The 17,383-nt window shown below is 39.0% G+C and overlaps 2 protein-coding genes across 5 annotated transcripts in view; both read left to right on the forward strand.

The window, feature by feature from the left end:
- plcb1l (phospholipase C beta 1-like) overlaps positions 1–2,528 on the forward strand; it is a 100,319-nt gene extending 97,791 nt beyond the window's left edge. Inside the window, exon 33 of the mRNA XM_068341743.1 lies at positions 105–2,528. Coding sequence (XP_068197844.1) covers positions 105–329 — 225 coding nt within the window. The 3' untranslated portion in view covers positions 330–2,528. The remainder of the gene's footprint in view (positions 1–104) is intronic.
- Positions 2,529–3,775: 1,247 nt separating this feature from the next.
- LOC137612995 (1-phosphatidylinositol 4,5-bisphosphate phosphodiesterase beta-4-like) overlaps positions 3,776–17,383 on the forward strand; it is a 60,484-nt gene continuing 46,876 nt past the window's right edge. For 2 of the 4 annotated variants that reach the window (XM_068341745.1, XM_068341749.1), the window contains exons 1-2: positions 5,327–5,507; positions 8,585–8,629. The gene's annotated coding sequence lies outside the window, so the exon portion shown is untranslated. Of the gene's footprint in view, positions 3,908–5,326; positions 5,508–8,584; positions 8,630–17,383 lie in introns of those variants that run through there. The other 2 variants (XM_068341746.1, XM_068341747.1) reach the window with 2 other exon arrangements.

A 17,383-nucleotide genomic window follows, 5' to 3' on the forward strand; every position in this document is an offset into this window, starting at 1 on the left:
TTCTGCTGTCATCAGAAGAACATCCATGAATTGATATTGCAAAAACGATCCCCTTCATTATATCCTTTTGAAGTAATTAGTTAATGTGTGTTCTTCATCCACAGCTCCAGAGTGATCTGGACCAGGAGTACCAGGACAAATTTCGCAGGCTACCTGTGGAGATCCAAGAGTTTGTTCAGGACAGCAGCAAGACCAAGCTCACCGATGACAGCGTCCATGGAAAACTTGTTGCCTCATCAACATCAGAGAAGATCAATCACAAAACCCCGCAGTCGGAGGATGACATGGAAGAGGGCTCTTCGGAGCAAGTCTACGATACACCCCTTTAGAGATTTAAACCTGACATGGGGATGCTAATTGGTGGACGTGTTAGTGACCACTGATCTAGGATGAGATTGCCTCAACTTTGGTCCTAATTTTAACCAATGGAAGGATTAGATCAAATCTGAGCCCAGTGTGGTGAGTAACGGTTCTCTCTCCCGTGGGGCGCAGTCTTGTCTGGAAAACCGCTTCCTGTAAATAGTGACACTGTGTATTTCTATGTTCCCTTTATGTTGTCGTCGTTTCTGTATGGCCACAGGATGTGTTGCAAAGCACTAACTATTTGCAGGAAATATCTTACTTGAAATATTGTACAAAGAGAGTAGTTTGTTTTTATTATTTGTATTGCCATGACATTGACACTTGTGTTTTGGTCAGTGAGGTGTGTGGTGCCAAGGTTTTGAATTTACTCACAGTGGACATTATCATATACGTGGGGTCAGCCGTACTCTTACAATGTTGGCCTGTAAGAACCTGCTGTATATTTAGCCCTTAAAGCTTCCATCTTTATTTAAATTCGCCCTGACACGTTTGCTCTGAACGATCACTATGTAACTAAAGAGCTCTTAAACACTAACCCAGAGGCACTGGTGGCTTCCTGGTTCTCAGTTTTGTTTTAACAGAACTAAGCCTTTGTGGTGCTGCTACTTAGTTTTAAAACCCATTATTTTTTAACCATTATTTGGTTTTGATCATGTTTTGCACAATGCTAGTTTTTTTTAATTTGGCTAGTTTTTTGTTACATTTGTGTGATTTGTGAGAAATTCTGCCTAGAAAGGACATGAAAGGAATGTGTGTTGTACAGTATCTGCATGTATTAGAATAACTGTAAATGTTGCAGTAGCTCTGTAGCAGAGATGTTTATTAAATGTAAATCTATTTTTACGGTAAATTCATTCAAACAAAACCTGCCATATGGTGTGTACACAATGTGGCTGTATCACTGTGTTGTAATCTGAATGGGACTAAAACAAGTAACAATTCTCCCTCATCATAGATCTAACAGTTGCCAGCTTAAGCTAACAGTTTGCACTTTGTAATCTTTATCTTTGCCCCTTTTAAGTAATACAGTCAAACCAGGATATTCAAACAGAATAGGAGGATCTACCTGTAGTTTTGTAGAAGTGACCGTCCTGTTAACTGGTTAGTTGTCTACCTACAGGTGAATGTGTGTACAGTTCTCCAGTACGCAGAGCAGATGCTGGGACCACAGGAAATATTACCCACTGGTATTATTCTCGATATTCACCCATAATTGGTTGCTGTATTTTGAAGTAGATACACAGTTCAGATACAGAGTGTACAACTCAATGTCTGTCTAACATTAGTATTGACATGATCTAATGAATAACTGGACTATCTCCTTCCATCAGTAACCATAGGGAAGTGCTTCTGACTTCCTTACCGTAGAGTGCCATTTACCTCACAGGTCGTTTGATATCAAATGATATTTCAGCTGAACAAAAAAGTTGAAGGTGAAGGATTACCTGAAATGTAAGTACAACTACTTTTAAAAAATGATATTGATGTGAGAGTCCTGTGCCTTTCATTAGGTTTGCCTTGTTTAATGTTGAATGTGTGAAAAGCATCATTGTTAAATTGTCAATGTGTTATATTGTAGGAAGCTGTCAGATATTGAATAGACCGTGTGCACTCTTAAGTACAGTTCCACTACTGACAAATGCTTGTGATGAGCATTATTTGACATGTGTCCCATAACAAATGTGACACATCCTTCCTTTTTGTCTTGAAACATTTATTTAACAGTCCCCCCTCTCATCAACACATGTGTATGCACTATGAAAATGTACATGTATGTATGACATAGAGGATAAAATATGAAGCTGATTAAAAAATATAATATATAGTGTGAAGGGAAATTTGCCTGTAAATTGAAATAAATGTGGCTATTATTGTACTTTGCTGGACTGGACTTGTGTGTCTTTTGATTTATCATTGGTTTGATCAAAAATGTGATGTCTTGTGATCATTTTTATTTTTCCATCACTTTCATGTGAATGTTATACTCATTTATCTTTTTACCTCTTATGACCTTTAATTCTCTTAAGGCGTTTCCATTACAAATATTCCGCGACCATACAGTTTGCCAGTAGATGTATTGTGTGATCATGAAGGGTTGGGGTTGTAGCAGTGGAAAACTTATTGACCATTTTGAGGAAACAAACTGAAAGAAAAGATGATGTATCTTCCAGCAGAAAATAAATAATTTTGGAATGAATCCAAATAAAATGGTGGATCTATGATTATCTCTCATTTTCTGTGACATAATTTGAATGGCACTCATGTCTCAGGAATTTGGATTAGAGTCCAATTTAATCTGAAGGGACTGTTGAGTCGAGCATTCTACTGAGCAGTTGCAGAATTTGTTTCCATTTTGTTTTTCTCAAAAATTTTTCGCTTGTTATTTTCTAGTAACATTTTATATCATTGGAAATTTTAATATTGGCCTACCCTTCATCTTTTAGACTTGATGGAGGGGGGTTAGAGGAAATGTGAAACAACAATCTAAAACCTGCTCTAGTAGAGAAGAGTTTGGCAGTATCTATGGAGTAACAAGGCAAGGTCTATATAGTGCCTACGTGTTGTACGTGTTTCACAATGAGGGGCAGGGAGAAGTGGGGAAAGCATTGATGACCTACTTCCTATCATCTCCTAGGTAACTAAATATCTTTCAACCCTTAGAGGAAGATGAATTTAATCACTTCTGTACCACTTGAACGGAGACTGATTGCCTTATTGTTAGTTGTCTCTGATGACATTGTGAGTTGTGTACATTCACTGGTCACTGCTATATATATTTAATCTTTGTCTGGTGGTGCAGGAAGGATTGTCATGCTGGTACAGTGTAGGCAGGTGCACGTACATGATTGGGTATAATTTCCTCTCACATCCTGTGTCTGAAGAGTCCTTTGAATGTCTTTACTATACGAGCATCAGGCGTGTTTTGAGTGTGATAAGACTCTTTTCTTCTTTACATTTTTGGACTTGGTCCCATAGTGTGAGTGTTGTTGGGGTGAACTGTTTTTTGTTTGTCCTTGTATCCGTGTGTGTGTGTGTGTGTGCGTGTGCGTGCGTGCGTGTGAATGTTTGTGTGTGTGAGTGAGTGATCTTCCATCCATGTGCTTTGGAGTGTGATTTATCAGCTGCGTGTAGCACACGTATGTGCTGCTGGTGTCTGTGTTTTCTAGACTACATAAACACTGTGTCCTTCTCAGTCTCAGCTCCTCAGTAGAATCCCAAAAGGCAAAAGGAGATGAGACAAGCCTGGTTGCCCATAACAACTCCTGTGACCATTCAGAGGCCTCCATGCATACCAGCTACAGTACTAGGAAGTGAGCTAATTAACCCTGAGTTCAGGATGGAAGGAGGGCGGCTTTTTAATAAGATTCTCTGGGTTATATAAACAGTGACGCCCTTCCAAACTCCCAGGAATATTATCACCCTGCCTCTGTCCATCTGCTGTGGCTAAGAGGAGGAGGAGGATACATCCTGTAACTGCACTTTAATGAGGAACACCAGGACACCAGAAGAGGAGAGGACCACAGGGAGCTGCTTGAAAGTTACAGTAAGCAGGCACACACACACACACACACACACACACACACACACACACGAACACACACACACACACACACACACACACACACACGCATACAAACACAAACTTTGTTTGCAGCTGTTTGAACGGTTATTCATTGACTACTTTCAGCCCCAAATGTAATCAAGTTGTCATCAGTTGTCATCCTAAAATGAAGGCATACCCCTCAAATTATGTAAAACATTAAACGAGGCCTTCTTACCTTATCTGAATCCATTTTTGACTGTAATTCTAATATCATCTAATGTTGATCTAATATTATCTATCCATAGAACTTAAAACGATGATGAGAAAATGTACTCCTGCAAATCTTTTCAATGTTCATTTATGAAAAAATGGCATTCATTGCATCAGAGGGATTTAAATTTGAATTTGAAATCACAGGATCAGACTAATTTAATACTAAATATGACAGGGTTGGGAAAATAATGCAGCTGTGATGCTGATGTTGAAATTGGAGTGAAAAACCAACATTTTTACAAATCAAAAACAATTTACTTGTCATGGGTTCAATCTAGCTTGTTTTCACAGAGTTAAAACTACAGATTCTGGGGGATTTTAGTCCGGTAATGCTATAGAGAGTATTTGAGGAAATGTTGCATTTATAACCAAAAGCCTCTGTTAAGAATTGAGGATATTGGCAGATTCACTGTCTATTGTCATGTTATAAATGTTTTGGAACTTATCAGACTCAATGTTTTTGTGTTTTTTAAGCGTTATCAATCACGGAAACTAAAAGCCAAGATATCTCTACCTCTGCTGTATTGTCTCTCACTAGTCTCTAGAGTTTATACACCAGTAATACCAAACTGCTTGAATAGCCTTTCACCATTCGACAAAGAAGATGCATCTCATGTATCTTGATCCCACCACACCCCACAGACTATCTTCCCCTTTTTACTTTGAGTGATATTTGATCTGTTTTCTCCAACCAGCCAAATTTTGATTCATTCAACAACAACAAAAGTAATTCTTATAGGACTATTTCAAATATAATCATCAACCACATCACTGAAACATGACTAATATCACACTAAGTGACGCCAGTGATAGAAATAAAATTAAGTGCAATGAATGAGTCAGCCACACACACGGTAGCCTGTAGGAAAACAGCAGCACTACAAAAGGAGGAGGGGGAGGCGATGTTTGTCTTTATCAACGCATGGCGGCTACAGTAGTCAGCTGTTAGAAAAGCAGGGAGGAGCTGGCTGTGGTTCTGCTGGATGACTCACTCTGTCAACCCAACGCACACTCATTCACTCTCCAACACATACGAACGTGCACGCGCACACAGTCACGCGCTGGCACGTTTGACGAGGGTAGCGCGCGCTGCTTATCCGAACGGGGGCTCCTAATCAAAGCGAGTCAGAGCAGTTCATTCTCCACTGGAGGGCGGGTGGAACAAGAGCGCCGGGACGGTCCGCAACCGGGAGACAGAACAGGCAGCCCGAGGGAGACGGGATAGAGCTTCAGCAACTGGAGGACACAGATAGAAAACCCGGACCCTGCAAACATCATTTCTGCCCTCCGTTGGATTAAACCCCTGCAAACCCGTCTCCTCCAACACGTAAGAAATGAATTCTAGGAGTTAGTGCTCTATTTAACAGTGTTGATTTCAGCCTGTTAGAAGGATGCTGTTGAGGCAGGACGTTTAATTTAAACTCCATCCCGCTAGCTTTCAGGGGCTCACTCCATATCCTGCTCCATCATTCAGACATCACACATCCTCTCACTGTCTGTCACACACACAGCTGGAGACAGTAGCCTCTGCTAGCTAGCTAGCCAGACCCATTAATTGGACATTTAGCAATTAATTGTCGAATTTAATTGTTCGTCTGGCTTTGCTGGGGGCAGTGGCCTGTCGTCCAGGTAAAAAATGACATAACGGAGAGTGTCCTCGTTTGAGAACTTCCTAAAAATGCAGACGCTATTGATGTTTCTAACGGCGGGTAGGCTAGTTAGTGGAGCTAGCTGCAGCGGGACAGATAAGGAGGCAGCCAGCCAGCCGATGCCAATGACAGGGACAGACTACATAGTGGTCATAAAAGTCAACCGACACATCGCCATGAGCTGGATTTTTATGTCATATATTTACACAAATTTGTGTACATGGTGATTTTCTGCACGCTAATATTCTACATGCTGTTGACCCGCCAAAGAACTTGGATATGATTTAATCTGTTGAACTGGGGCATCCTCAGTCTGCTGTTGCTATAGTAGTTGGGAAGGCATCATAGAGAATCCTGGAGGTGCAGCTGCCCAGAAAGCAAGGTGTCGTTGATTCACTGTCAGCTGTTCGGAAAGACTGTTTTAAACGTCGTATCAGTGTTTAGTCATAACACTTGACATTTAAAATGTATCAGATACCAGCTTTATATCTGTCTAAATTTATTTTCTCTGTTTTCAGTGTTGTCAGTCCTTCTTGCATAAAATGAAAATGATTATCAACATGAGATTTCAGTGCTTTGCCTTGACATTGATGTTAAATCCGTCACTTTACTATCTGGAACTTCCTGGAACCAATCACTTTTATTGAGGAGATGATAAAGTGGTTTTCATAGGAGCTATTAAAATGACAGGGTAGCTGAATTTGACATGGACTCGGGCAGCTGGTGTCTGTTTTTTAAAACCTGTTTTATCACACACACCCACAAGGTAGTGTGTTATTTGCTCAGGAATTACCTACGGTTAACAGTTATTTGCAGTGCAAATGCAACACAATGTTTTATTTTATTCAAAGGTTTCACTTTATCAGTTATTACAACTGTTTATTACAGCGACGTGCTTTGTCCTCTGATATTGTGCACCATATATGCAGAGGACTCTTTAAAAAAAGTTCTAGTTTTTCATTAATGTTGTCTCCTTCTATATGTAATCTCAACAACACTGGAAAATGTGTCATTGAGTGTTATTGTAAAACTTCAGAAGGTTATTATCCCTCCCCACCCCCCACATCACCACCTCCTCTGCTTCAAGAGTGTGTGTGGCCTTTTGTTGCTTATGCAGTTATTATTTAAACAAAAACAAATTCTGCTATGGCTCATTGTCATCGCCTCATAAGTGTTTCAGTCATGATCATTGAAGCAAACATTACCCACCTTCATTCTATAGCAATCCTTCTTCGTTGGCTTAAACCTGAATGTTTGAGTCCTTTGATAGGGAGCTTAAAGGCTAACTTTGTGTGGAGGTGTTTTGTTGTATTTTTTTAAGTAAACATTTGTGGTTTAAGTTTTCTGAAGTAAGATAGCTTCATTTGGCTTTAATATATATATTCTACTGCATCTTTCATCTCCTACTCTTCATTTCTATAGTGAGGATTTTAGTGATGGCATTGTATAGATATTAATTCAGCATATTAAAAAAATGAAATAATATAATGAATAGAAGTTAAATACACAGCCCATTTAATATAACTTTGGCCTTCATCTATTGTTACCATTTTCACATTTGGTCTGGCGGCTCTTGTTTGAATAACACTATAAATGAAATCAGAGTCCAGTTCAAAAGGTACAACACATACTCTGCAGTGCAGTTAGTGGCAATAGGATTTAATTTACGCTTCAGAACTTAATTTATTGAAGCCTTTTGTGTATTTAGGCAGGCATAAAGACAATATCTTTGCTGAGTCACAGAAATGGTAGCAACTATACTAGCTCTTGAATGAAATGCAGCATATAGAGGAGAAGGAAAGCAAATTATCATCACTGAGACCTGTCTCAAACACATGCTGATCACAGATTCATGGTTTTCCAAATGTACTGCATTTGTGGTACATCCATGGATCAGGTTGAACAGGCTGTTAACAGAATGCTGTCTGTCAGACACACTGCCCCCTGACAATTTTGGATTGCTTGTCTATGGTGAGCTAGAATGCGGATTTAGAGTATGATACAGACAGCATTAAAGAAAATCTTTTCCTCTATTACTGCAAATTCACAGTGTGTCCTTGTCAGCATCTTATTGAAGGTTAAAGGTTTTACTCCAGTGGGACTGAAGTTGAAATCGACCTCTCTGCCGGTCACTTAACTAAATTCCTCAGCTGCTTGTTTCTCATTTTTGAAGGTTGATGTCCCTTCCCTTGTTTGCTTCCTGTCTGCTTTTTGTACTGTGCTTGAATATATAATAAGCAGAGTCTGGTTTGGTTAGCTTAGTTGCCTCCAGCTGTATCCCTTTGTTTTGATAGGACTATTGCATTTTTATCATAATGCCAATCCTTCTCACTGCAGCCTTGACAAAGCTGACAGTCAACCTTGCGGATGTTTTGCGTCTCATGGAGACTGCGAATGTGGAATTACAGATAGTGATAGACAGATTGATTGGCGAGCATACAAGCAACCTGGCAGACCAACTGAGAAGCCAGTGTTGTGGTGGTGGTTGATTCACGGCCCCCAACATGTTTGTTTCATTGTTAAAGTCTGACAATTGAAGGCTGTTGTGAAGCTGTTTGTCAATATTGTGATTTACTTTATGCTGTTTCTCAATGGGGGAGTTGTGGTATGTGGCTACCACTTCATGATTCATCTCATCTCTTTCCTTTTTGGCCAGTTAGCAGGGCTTTAGACCTCAGCCAAATAAGTCTAGATTCAGACCTCTGTGGATTATGAAATTCTATCTCTGGCTTCTTACTCTGTCCTTTTTCTACAGGCCAAGACATGATCTTTCCCACTAAACGTCATTGATGCTGAACTGGTGAGTTTTGGATTTATGCTCTGCTACTGGTGAAGTTTTCAAAAGAAGTTTGTTTTTTCTTGTGGTCTACTTTCCAGTCCTGGGTCGGATTTTGTCTAGCAGCATTGCTGCCTAATGTCATCTGGTAGAAACTGATGAAAAGGCTCAGTTCCCGGAATTTAGAATAACCTTTTAAATATTACTTTCCTCTCTCCAGAGCACTCGGTTCATGATTGCACATTAATAACTCTGGAAACATTAAGCAAATTGATTCAAGTGTATGCATAATGTGTGTAAAATAGGCCTAATCCTAGTTTGCTACCTGGCACATTATATGATCTGCATGTCTGTCTGTATAATCTAATGTACTCCCTGGAACACCCCCCCCCCCCCCGCCGCCCAAAAAAAAAAGTTTATCATAAAGGTAACAACAACCATGAAGAGAATGAGGAATTTTCTAAAATTTAATGTGAATACAAAGCCCTGGTATACACCTGGTTATTATTATTCTCCTTTGTTGTTGATGTCTCATTAGAGAATCCAGATACATTTTCATCCAGTACATACAGCATTGCCAACAAGACGCATTGAGAGCCGAGATGACATCTTATTACATTTGCAGTGAATGATCATTGCAAGGAGCTTAATCTTTCAGTGTGTATTCCATGAAGACTGATGAGAAATGTTGTCCAACATACAGTTAGACACTTCTCACTGATGAGCAGGTTGAATGGCTGCTGCTGCTCCTGCTGCTTCGTGCTCCCTCATTTCAAACTAGAGATTGTGATGGGACTGAGAAATAATGATGTCATCTGAATTAGTGACGTGATGTGTCTGTATGATGGCTGTTTGTAGGGTACCAAAAGGTTACACAATTGTATAGACTCTTAATTATACAGTATGTGCTTCGTCATAAGTAACCTGTATGCGCAATATGTAGTGCAGGTAACATAATGATTTATTTGAAAGACTTTTTTCTAGAACTGAACAAATATAAATATTTATTACTAGAATAAATGTTAGAATATGATAAAATAATGTAGATGAGGCACAGTGTCTTATCACAGAGCGTATGATCCACAGACAAGACAAGACAAAAAAGGGCAAAAAGACAGTAAACTCATGAATAGTGGAATGCTTGTGTTCCAGAGTCCAAAGAGTCTCAAGAACTGAACAGAGAGTGGTGACTTAGGCCAACAATACCAAAGACCAGGACAAATTTAATGCTGGTGTATTGGGCCTGAGTCATGCAACAAGAATCCAACCTGTGCTCTGGACTTCTCAGAGATCAACATCACCAGCAGCATGTGGACTGTAGCTCCCATATACTGTATTTGACCTAAAGGCTCCCAATTTAACCTGTTGCTCTTGTTAGTATAGTTGGTTTGTACCCAAAAACAATCACATTATGCCTTGGTATAGTCTTGCGAGTAATCAGAGACGATGTTCCTAAGAATTTACCAATAAGAGACTATTTGTGACAGCTCTGATCTCATCACACTGATTTTGACATTTAGTGATATATATATTTAGAAGAACCGAATTGGAATTGAAGTTGAGTGATTGTTATGGATCAATTCTTTTGTGTTTGGATGAATCCATCCTTAAAAATTTGTCCTATGTGCAGCTGCAGTTCCATATGCTGACATCCAATGGAAATATGAATAAAACACCCACTCTGCATTCAGGCAGGAAGGTGTTGCTTTCAAAGGAACTGCAAATTATAATGTAATCCATAAGTACAAAGAAAATGGTCCCTCTAAAAGCTTTTATCTAAATGAGCTGAAAGTGTGTCTCTAATAACAGAAGAGAAGGGGGGGGGGGTTGTGTTTCATTTTAGCAATTTTGATATTGTGAATATGACTCAGAGGACTGTATGGCTGTTATATTGGTGACAAAAATAGAAATTTTGCATCTACTTCTACCCCACTAACTACACGATACTGTATTAGGGATAAGGTCAGATTTGTAGTGGAGGGAAATAACTTGCTTAGATTAGGTATAACCGAATAGGTTACTTGGGTTCTGCTGGGCTGTGACCCTACAAAAAGCTTACACAGTTAATCAAACCTAGGTTTCAATGCTTACTTGTGCAGCTCTTGTAGGTTCAAATGCAAGCAAGGTGTTTGCGACTTAAAGGAAGGGAAAAATCAACAGTGTTTGAGCGAGACGTCTTCACTACAAAGGTAAGTGTTGCTAGAGGGTAAATATAATGGGGGGGGGTAAATATAGTGACAAGGGTATTCTCTGCAGATGCTCTTCCAGCAGAAGGATGGATAGAGACGAGCAACAAGCAAATCAGACAAGCAGAGAGGAAGCTGCTTACTCTGAGACCAACTAATGGGAACTGCCATCATTAAGTCAATATTTACTCTTCTTAGCAAAAATTGGCAGCATTAGCTAAGCTGACTCAGTATCAGGCAGTGGGAGCATCCTGGTTTGTGTGAAAGAGACTTTGACGAGTAAAAACAAAACTTCAGTGATAATAATTGTAGCTTGGCTTCACGTGTGTCTCTAAAAATACATTGGATCTTGAGAGGAGAGCTATTACCAACTACTGCAGTCTTTGTTGCTTTAAGTGCTCACACGTGTGCATGTTCACCCACGGCTCAATCCACTATGGGGATAAATGTGAATGCAATTTGCACTGCCAATTAAACTGTCGACCTTCGTTCCAGAATGCAAAACTTGATTTTGCACCATCCTCTCCTGGATACCTATTATTATCAAGCTAGCCCAGTAATAGAAGCAATGGGCTTTCCAATAAACTGACAAGAATCATCGAAGTTATGGGAAAGGGACACCATTAGAAATACTTAATTATAGACTGATTGTTCAGTGTCTATTTATTATCCCACACCACGTAAGAAGTGAGTGAGTTTAAAACTTCCAAGCACCAAAGTGGTGTCATTTGTTGTATAGGAACTTGAATTGTCTGTATTCATTTTCATGGTACATGTAGATCTTAAACTCATTGTGTGAGTTTTTTTGTTTTGTTTCAGATGATGGCTTCTAGGGCATAATCCAAAAACTTCAGCATTTTTTCACAGAACTTTATACACTCATATTCCATGTACTGAGAGGTTGCCTTTTGATATCTTCTTTTTATTTAATATTCAATATTTTATTTTACAGGCTTAAATCATGTATTTCCAACTGTCTTTCAAGAAAAGAATTGTTACATTTTTTTTGTTTCTGCACGTTTTTGTTTCTATTATTTAACTTGGAGCGAGTTGTGGTTCTTCTAAAATAAACAAACAAACAAACAAAAAGGTTTCGTCTGGTAGCAGTGGTGCATTTTGGGTAAGGTTATATTCATTTAACATTTTGTTGAAAAACATTTTGAAAGAATATGTAGAGACGCTGCAAACAACAGAGCACATGCAGCAGGCTAGGGTTAGCCTAAAGCATCCTAGAACTTCTAACACTGTTTCAACACATGACTTGCTTTCCAGATCAGATGACTAGATAAACAGCAGGAATGCTGCTTCTTCCTCTTCCTTACAGCTCCACTCTTGTCTCTCTGGGAAAGAACAGAGATAGCGTGTGTGTGTGTGTGTGTGTGTGTGTGGGTGTGGGTGTGGGTGTGGGTGTGGGTGGGTGGGTGTGTGCGTCCGTGCGTGCATGCGTCCGTGCGTGCGTGTGTGTACAGTATGTACCAGAAGAGCATCTTTAATCAGCCTAAGACTGCGTGAGATAACAAGTCCAAACAATTATGTAACATTTAACAGCTGAGCTTATCACTTATCCTGTTCATTGAATTTGAAATGCAGACTGCAGTCCATGGCACAATTGTCTCTATGTTATTATTGACGTTCATAAGCTAATAGCTGTGTTGTACTGCATGGTTTTGTGCTGCTCTCCCAGAGAGACACAGTGTGAGTGAAACTTGGATATATTTCAAATTTTTGTTATTCTTTTTACACACACACACACACACACACACACACACACACACACACACACACACACACATACACACACACACACATACACACACACACACGTACACACACACATACACACACACTCACACACACTCACAGATATTGAAATAAAAATGGGATTTTAACTGTTTTAATCATGAGGTTTTAAACGATTTTCAAATAAATAAATAAATTTCTGAAATATCAGCAATATACAGTATTTTGAGAAATATAAACACAGTTTAGTAAATGTTCCCTCACATAGATGAACAGACATTTGTTGAAGACTCACAGCCATTTTACATCCAACACATCTATCAATGAACAACCCTGATGGTTTTTGCACATTAATCCATTAGATCACTATCATAACAAACTGGAAAAAGTACTGTAAACTATATAAAAGTCTCACAATCAAATAACATCAGTAGGAGAGTGTCATAAATCTTCTTTTGGTTGCTAGACATTACCAGAGGAAGAAAAGTAATCTATCACTTATATGTTATTTTTTTAGAGTTATATATAGTTTTTCCAAAGCTGTATGTGGTCCATCCAGACATTTTAAGAGGCATTGCCTGCATGCCCCATTAATGACTGTTTCTCATTAATGACTTTTTTTTAAAAAAAACAAACAGAAAGTGCCTGATGACATACAGTATATATATAAAGGTATTATGAATCCCATGATCAACAGCTAATGTTATCAATATTTACTCATTCAACCGTTTTGTTTAGGAGACACAACAAATAGAAGTTCTACTCTGGAAACTGACAGAGCAATGACATAAAAAGTAATATGCGTCTCGTAGTTCAACAAACTAAATAACATGCTGTAAGTCCATTTATCCACCAATTTGTCCTTTATCCTTATAAGTGCTTTCTTATACTACTAATGTATTTATGGTAACTGCCAAAAAGGGTGATAAGTAAAATGTAAAAAAATACAACCATTTCCAAACTGTATTTATATACAATAGTCTATAAACTAACTAAGTGGGGCTGACAGTGTGCAGCAGCATATGATTTGAATTTAGTTCAGCATTAAAATGGCAGATGCTAACTTTAATAATTAAAACTAAAATGCTTCTTAATGAAATTACATAATATCATTTTGATTCCTAAAAAATTGCTAACCGAACTTTTTTTTTAATCAAAAACTGAATTTGAATGACTTCAGTCTTATATTTTGAGTACATTGAACTACTTTTGAGTACATTGAAACTGTCACAAACCAACTTCAGAGTGTTAGATTGCCTTTCTTTCTCTGTACTTTCATTTTCTGTTTTATTGTTCTTACTTTGCTTTATTTCATGTGAATTATGGCATCATAGACAAGTGTGTGTGTGTGCGTGCGTGCGTGCGTGCGTGCGTGCGTGCGTGCGTGCGTGCCTGCGTGCGTGCCTGCGTGCGTGCCTGCGTGTGTGTGTGCGCGCGCTCGCGTGTGTCTGTTTGTGTGTGAAAGCCATATATATATATACTTTTACATATTACACATCTGACAAGAGCTGAAGCTAGAACTTACAGAGCTAAAGTTGGAGGTGCTGCAAGTTTCCAGCTCTCTGTGTTTGTCTAGTGTTCAGTATCATCCAGCACATATTGGTTTATGTAATAGCTGTCAGTATTAGGTGAGGTTGAATGGCTTCCTACTATATGTTGTCAGGAACGTGCCGCCGGACCCTGGACTCCATCCCTGTTAATGTTATCCACTAATTAACCAGCACTTTGTTTGAAAGGGAGTTGTGCTCTCCGACCAGATGTGTGTTAGGTGGGTGTGTGCGTACGTAATTTGTCTTTGTTACGTAAAGACAGTTGTCCATCTTTTTCCAGGGTAAAAGGAGGCATAATCTGTTGGTGCTGACACATTCTCTTAGCCTGTTTTTTACTCTATAGCTGCCTCTCGTGTTCCCTCAGGGAGCTGCCTCCTGACGGCATCACTGAGAAAACAAAAAATTTTGAAGTCAAAGTACATTTGAAATATTTTGTCGAAGTTTCTTTTCATCTGACTGCCTGTCTATCTCCACCCTCATTCTGTTTCTCTGAAGACACATCTTTCTTTCTTTTTTACCTCGAACTTCAGTTTCACCCACATTCTACTGAGAATCTTGTTTTCAAGTCATTCATTCAAATACAGGCAGTGCTTTGGGGTATGTAGGTACATGAAAGACATGCAACACATACTGTATTTCATTAAGCCACTTGCTCATGACTTAGTGGTATCTAGATATAAGAATCATAAAGAAAATGGTAGGTATTTAAAAAATAATTCCTTTGTTTCTTCATCAGGCACATTTAACTGAGTAAATCACATGATCACTAAATACTGTACCACCCACAAAACTTCCAGTTTGAATTGTGTTTTGGGGAATTATGAATAAAATCTTAAATGTTCCAGAACTTTGCTCTAAAATGCAGTTCCAGGCTCTGCAATATTGGTCATAAACGAGTGACCTGTAGGGTAGTTATTTATTGCATCCGCACAAAAAAATTTATATGAACACCAAAAAGATAATCCTAACCTTTTAAGGACATATACAGTATCTGACAGGCCAGGGCAGGCAATACTGAATTCTTTGCATCTGATTTATTTCCTGTTTTACTTTGCTGGTTTATATTCTCATGTATATTGTCATTCATTCCTCATTTGCTATGTGATTTTCAGCTTCTTTATGATCATTACCTCTACTAACAAGAGTTGTAGGAGGTTGTATGATTGGTGTTTGTGCATGTATGCGCACAATCAGGATAACTCAAAACATTTTACGAATGTCAATAACATATAGTAGAAACGTGGGCTCTGACCAGCTGATTAAATGTTTTTGTTTTTCCAGCATAGTCGGCCACATTGTAGAGTTTTGCCACAAAACAGGATGTTGTAATAACTCTCTTATTGATAGTCCAGACTGCAACCCATTTTTCCATTTTCCTCCACTTATCTATGACTGGGTCTCAAGGGTAGCAGGATAAGAAGGGTTTTGCAAATGTCCCCTCATCAGTGAGAGAGGTGTGATGAGATATGTCCTGTAATCCTTCCCGAGATTTCTGGTTTTACTCTGTGGTTCATCAGTAGCATATGCATCTTAATGAGATACTCGAACCACCTAGTCTGACTCTTTTTGGCTTAAAGTAGTAGATTCCTCTGGATGCCCCTCCCTCAGCTGCTTGTCTCTCATGGTCATAGCTGGAGGATAGACTGTAAATCAGTTGGTAAATTGAGGGCTTTGTCTTACGGCTCAGCTTTCAGACTGATACAGTTTCTGTATTATCGATGCCAGATACCTAAATGTCCTTGCTTATGGTAATAACTCACCTCCAACCTGGAGGAAGCAACCTATTGAATTCCTATGAAACGGATATAGAATTTCTCTTTAACCTGAGGTTCAACGATCGGTGCCTCGTTTTCAGCACCCTTGATCAAACCATACCAACAGGGCTGAGCAATAAGATTCTTCTGTATTTAGAACCCTTTATGATCACCCTTTTGAAAGGTGGAACCACCATCCCCATTCCACAGGTAATGCCCTCATCATCCAAACAACATTGAATAGGCAGCGGTAGGTTGATCAAAAATTAAAAATTTGGCTGCTTTCTTGGCAGCTAAATTCTGCCATGGAACATCAAGCTTAGTTTTGTTCTTTCTTTAGTGTTCTTATTTCATTGCAATCTGGTGACCCTACTTACACTTTCTCAGAATCCCTGCTGCCTTGAAGACAAAGTGTATGACAAATATGGACCTGTGGTATCTCAGAGCCTTCCTTCCGTCAGAGATTTAGTGTTGTGATTCTCAAAGGAGCAATACTGAAGAGGAAGACAGCTGACACAGGAACTACATGGGATTTGTCCTCTTAATACCCTGACAGGTGCTGTTCATGGCAGTGAAACAGCCAACAGTGAGTCCCGCAGAGACTTGTGCGTCAGAGTATGGGTTGGGTTGATTTCCTGAGGTGGGAACATGTGCTTTTAGTTCTTGATGCACAGAAGTTGTTTACTTCACACCTAGCTTAAAACATTTTTGGAAGTTGTCCCCCTGTTAGTATTAGATATATACTGTACTATTACATAGGACATGGATATGTGTTGAAGAAATGTTTTTACCGGCTTAAATATTGCAACACCTCCATGGTATTTTAAGATTAGGCTATACCTGGTTAGAGCTGCAATATTCTGTTATATTAATCAGCAACCCTGTGTTGTTTCCCCGTAGGCCTGTTGCTACTGGAGTGATGAGTAGAGCTGGCACTGTTTACAATGTTTAAATCCTCTGGCAGGTAGGGTGGAGATTAACAGCCGCTTGCCTGTTGCCCTAATCAAAAGAAATTATTTTCACACCCCCGGGTGTTACTTTAAATATCACCCTCTAAAAATACACACATACCTGTAATACACGTAGCGCCTCAAGTAGCAAAGTACACATCCTTTTTTCATGATGGTGCATATGTCACTGGAGTATAATGGTTCCATGCTGCAATATACTTATAAATAAATATAAATGTACTTGTAAAAAATGTTTGGCACAGGTGTATGCTGTACAAAATAGTATGTGAGTTGTCATGACATAATGCGCTTGTGTGATGACATTCATAATTGTGAACAGTTATGCATGAGTTTTATAGACACCCTTTCTTTTTATTTGGGTTCCAGTCTTGGAAATAGACTTGCTCCTGTTAAATTTGAAGAATCAGCACTATTACATTTGGGAAACTTAATCTTTAGTCTTTCTAACACGGTCATGTCGTTTCCTAACGTATTGGCTTCTTTTTTTGCCTTAAAATGAACTAAATTAGTCAACTGACGTTAAATTTGAGCTCTTTCCAGTGACATGTAAAACTGTCTCTGCCACATGAAAAACTGA

This window comes from Antennarius striatus, chromosome 19 (genome assembly GCF_040054535.1).
Source record: "Antennarius striatus isolate MH-2024 chromosome 19, ASM4005453v1, whole genome shotgun sequence".
Classification (NCBI taxonomy): Eukaryota; Metazoa; Chordata; class Actinopteri; order Lophiiformes; family Antennariidae; genus Antennarius; species Antennarius striatus.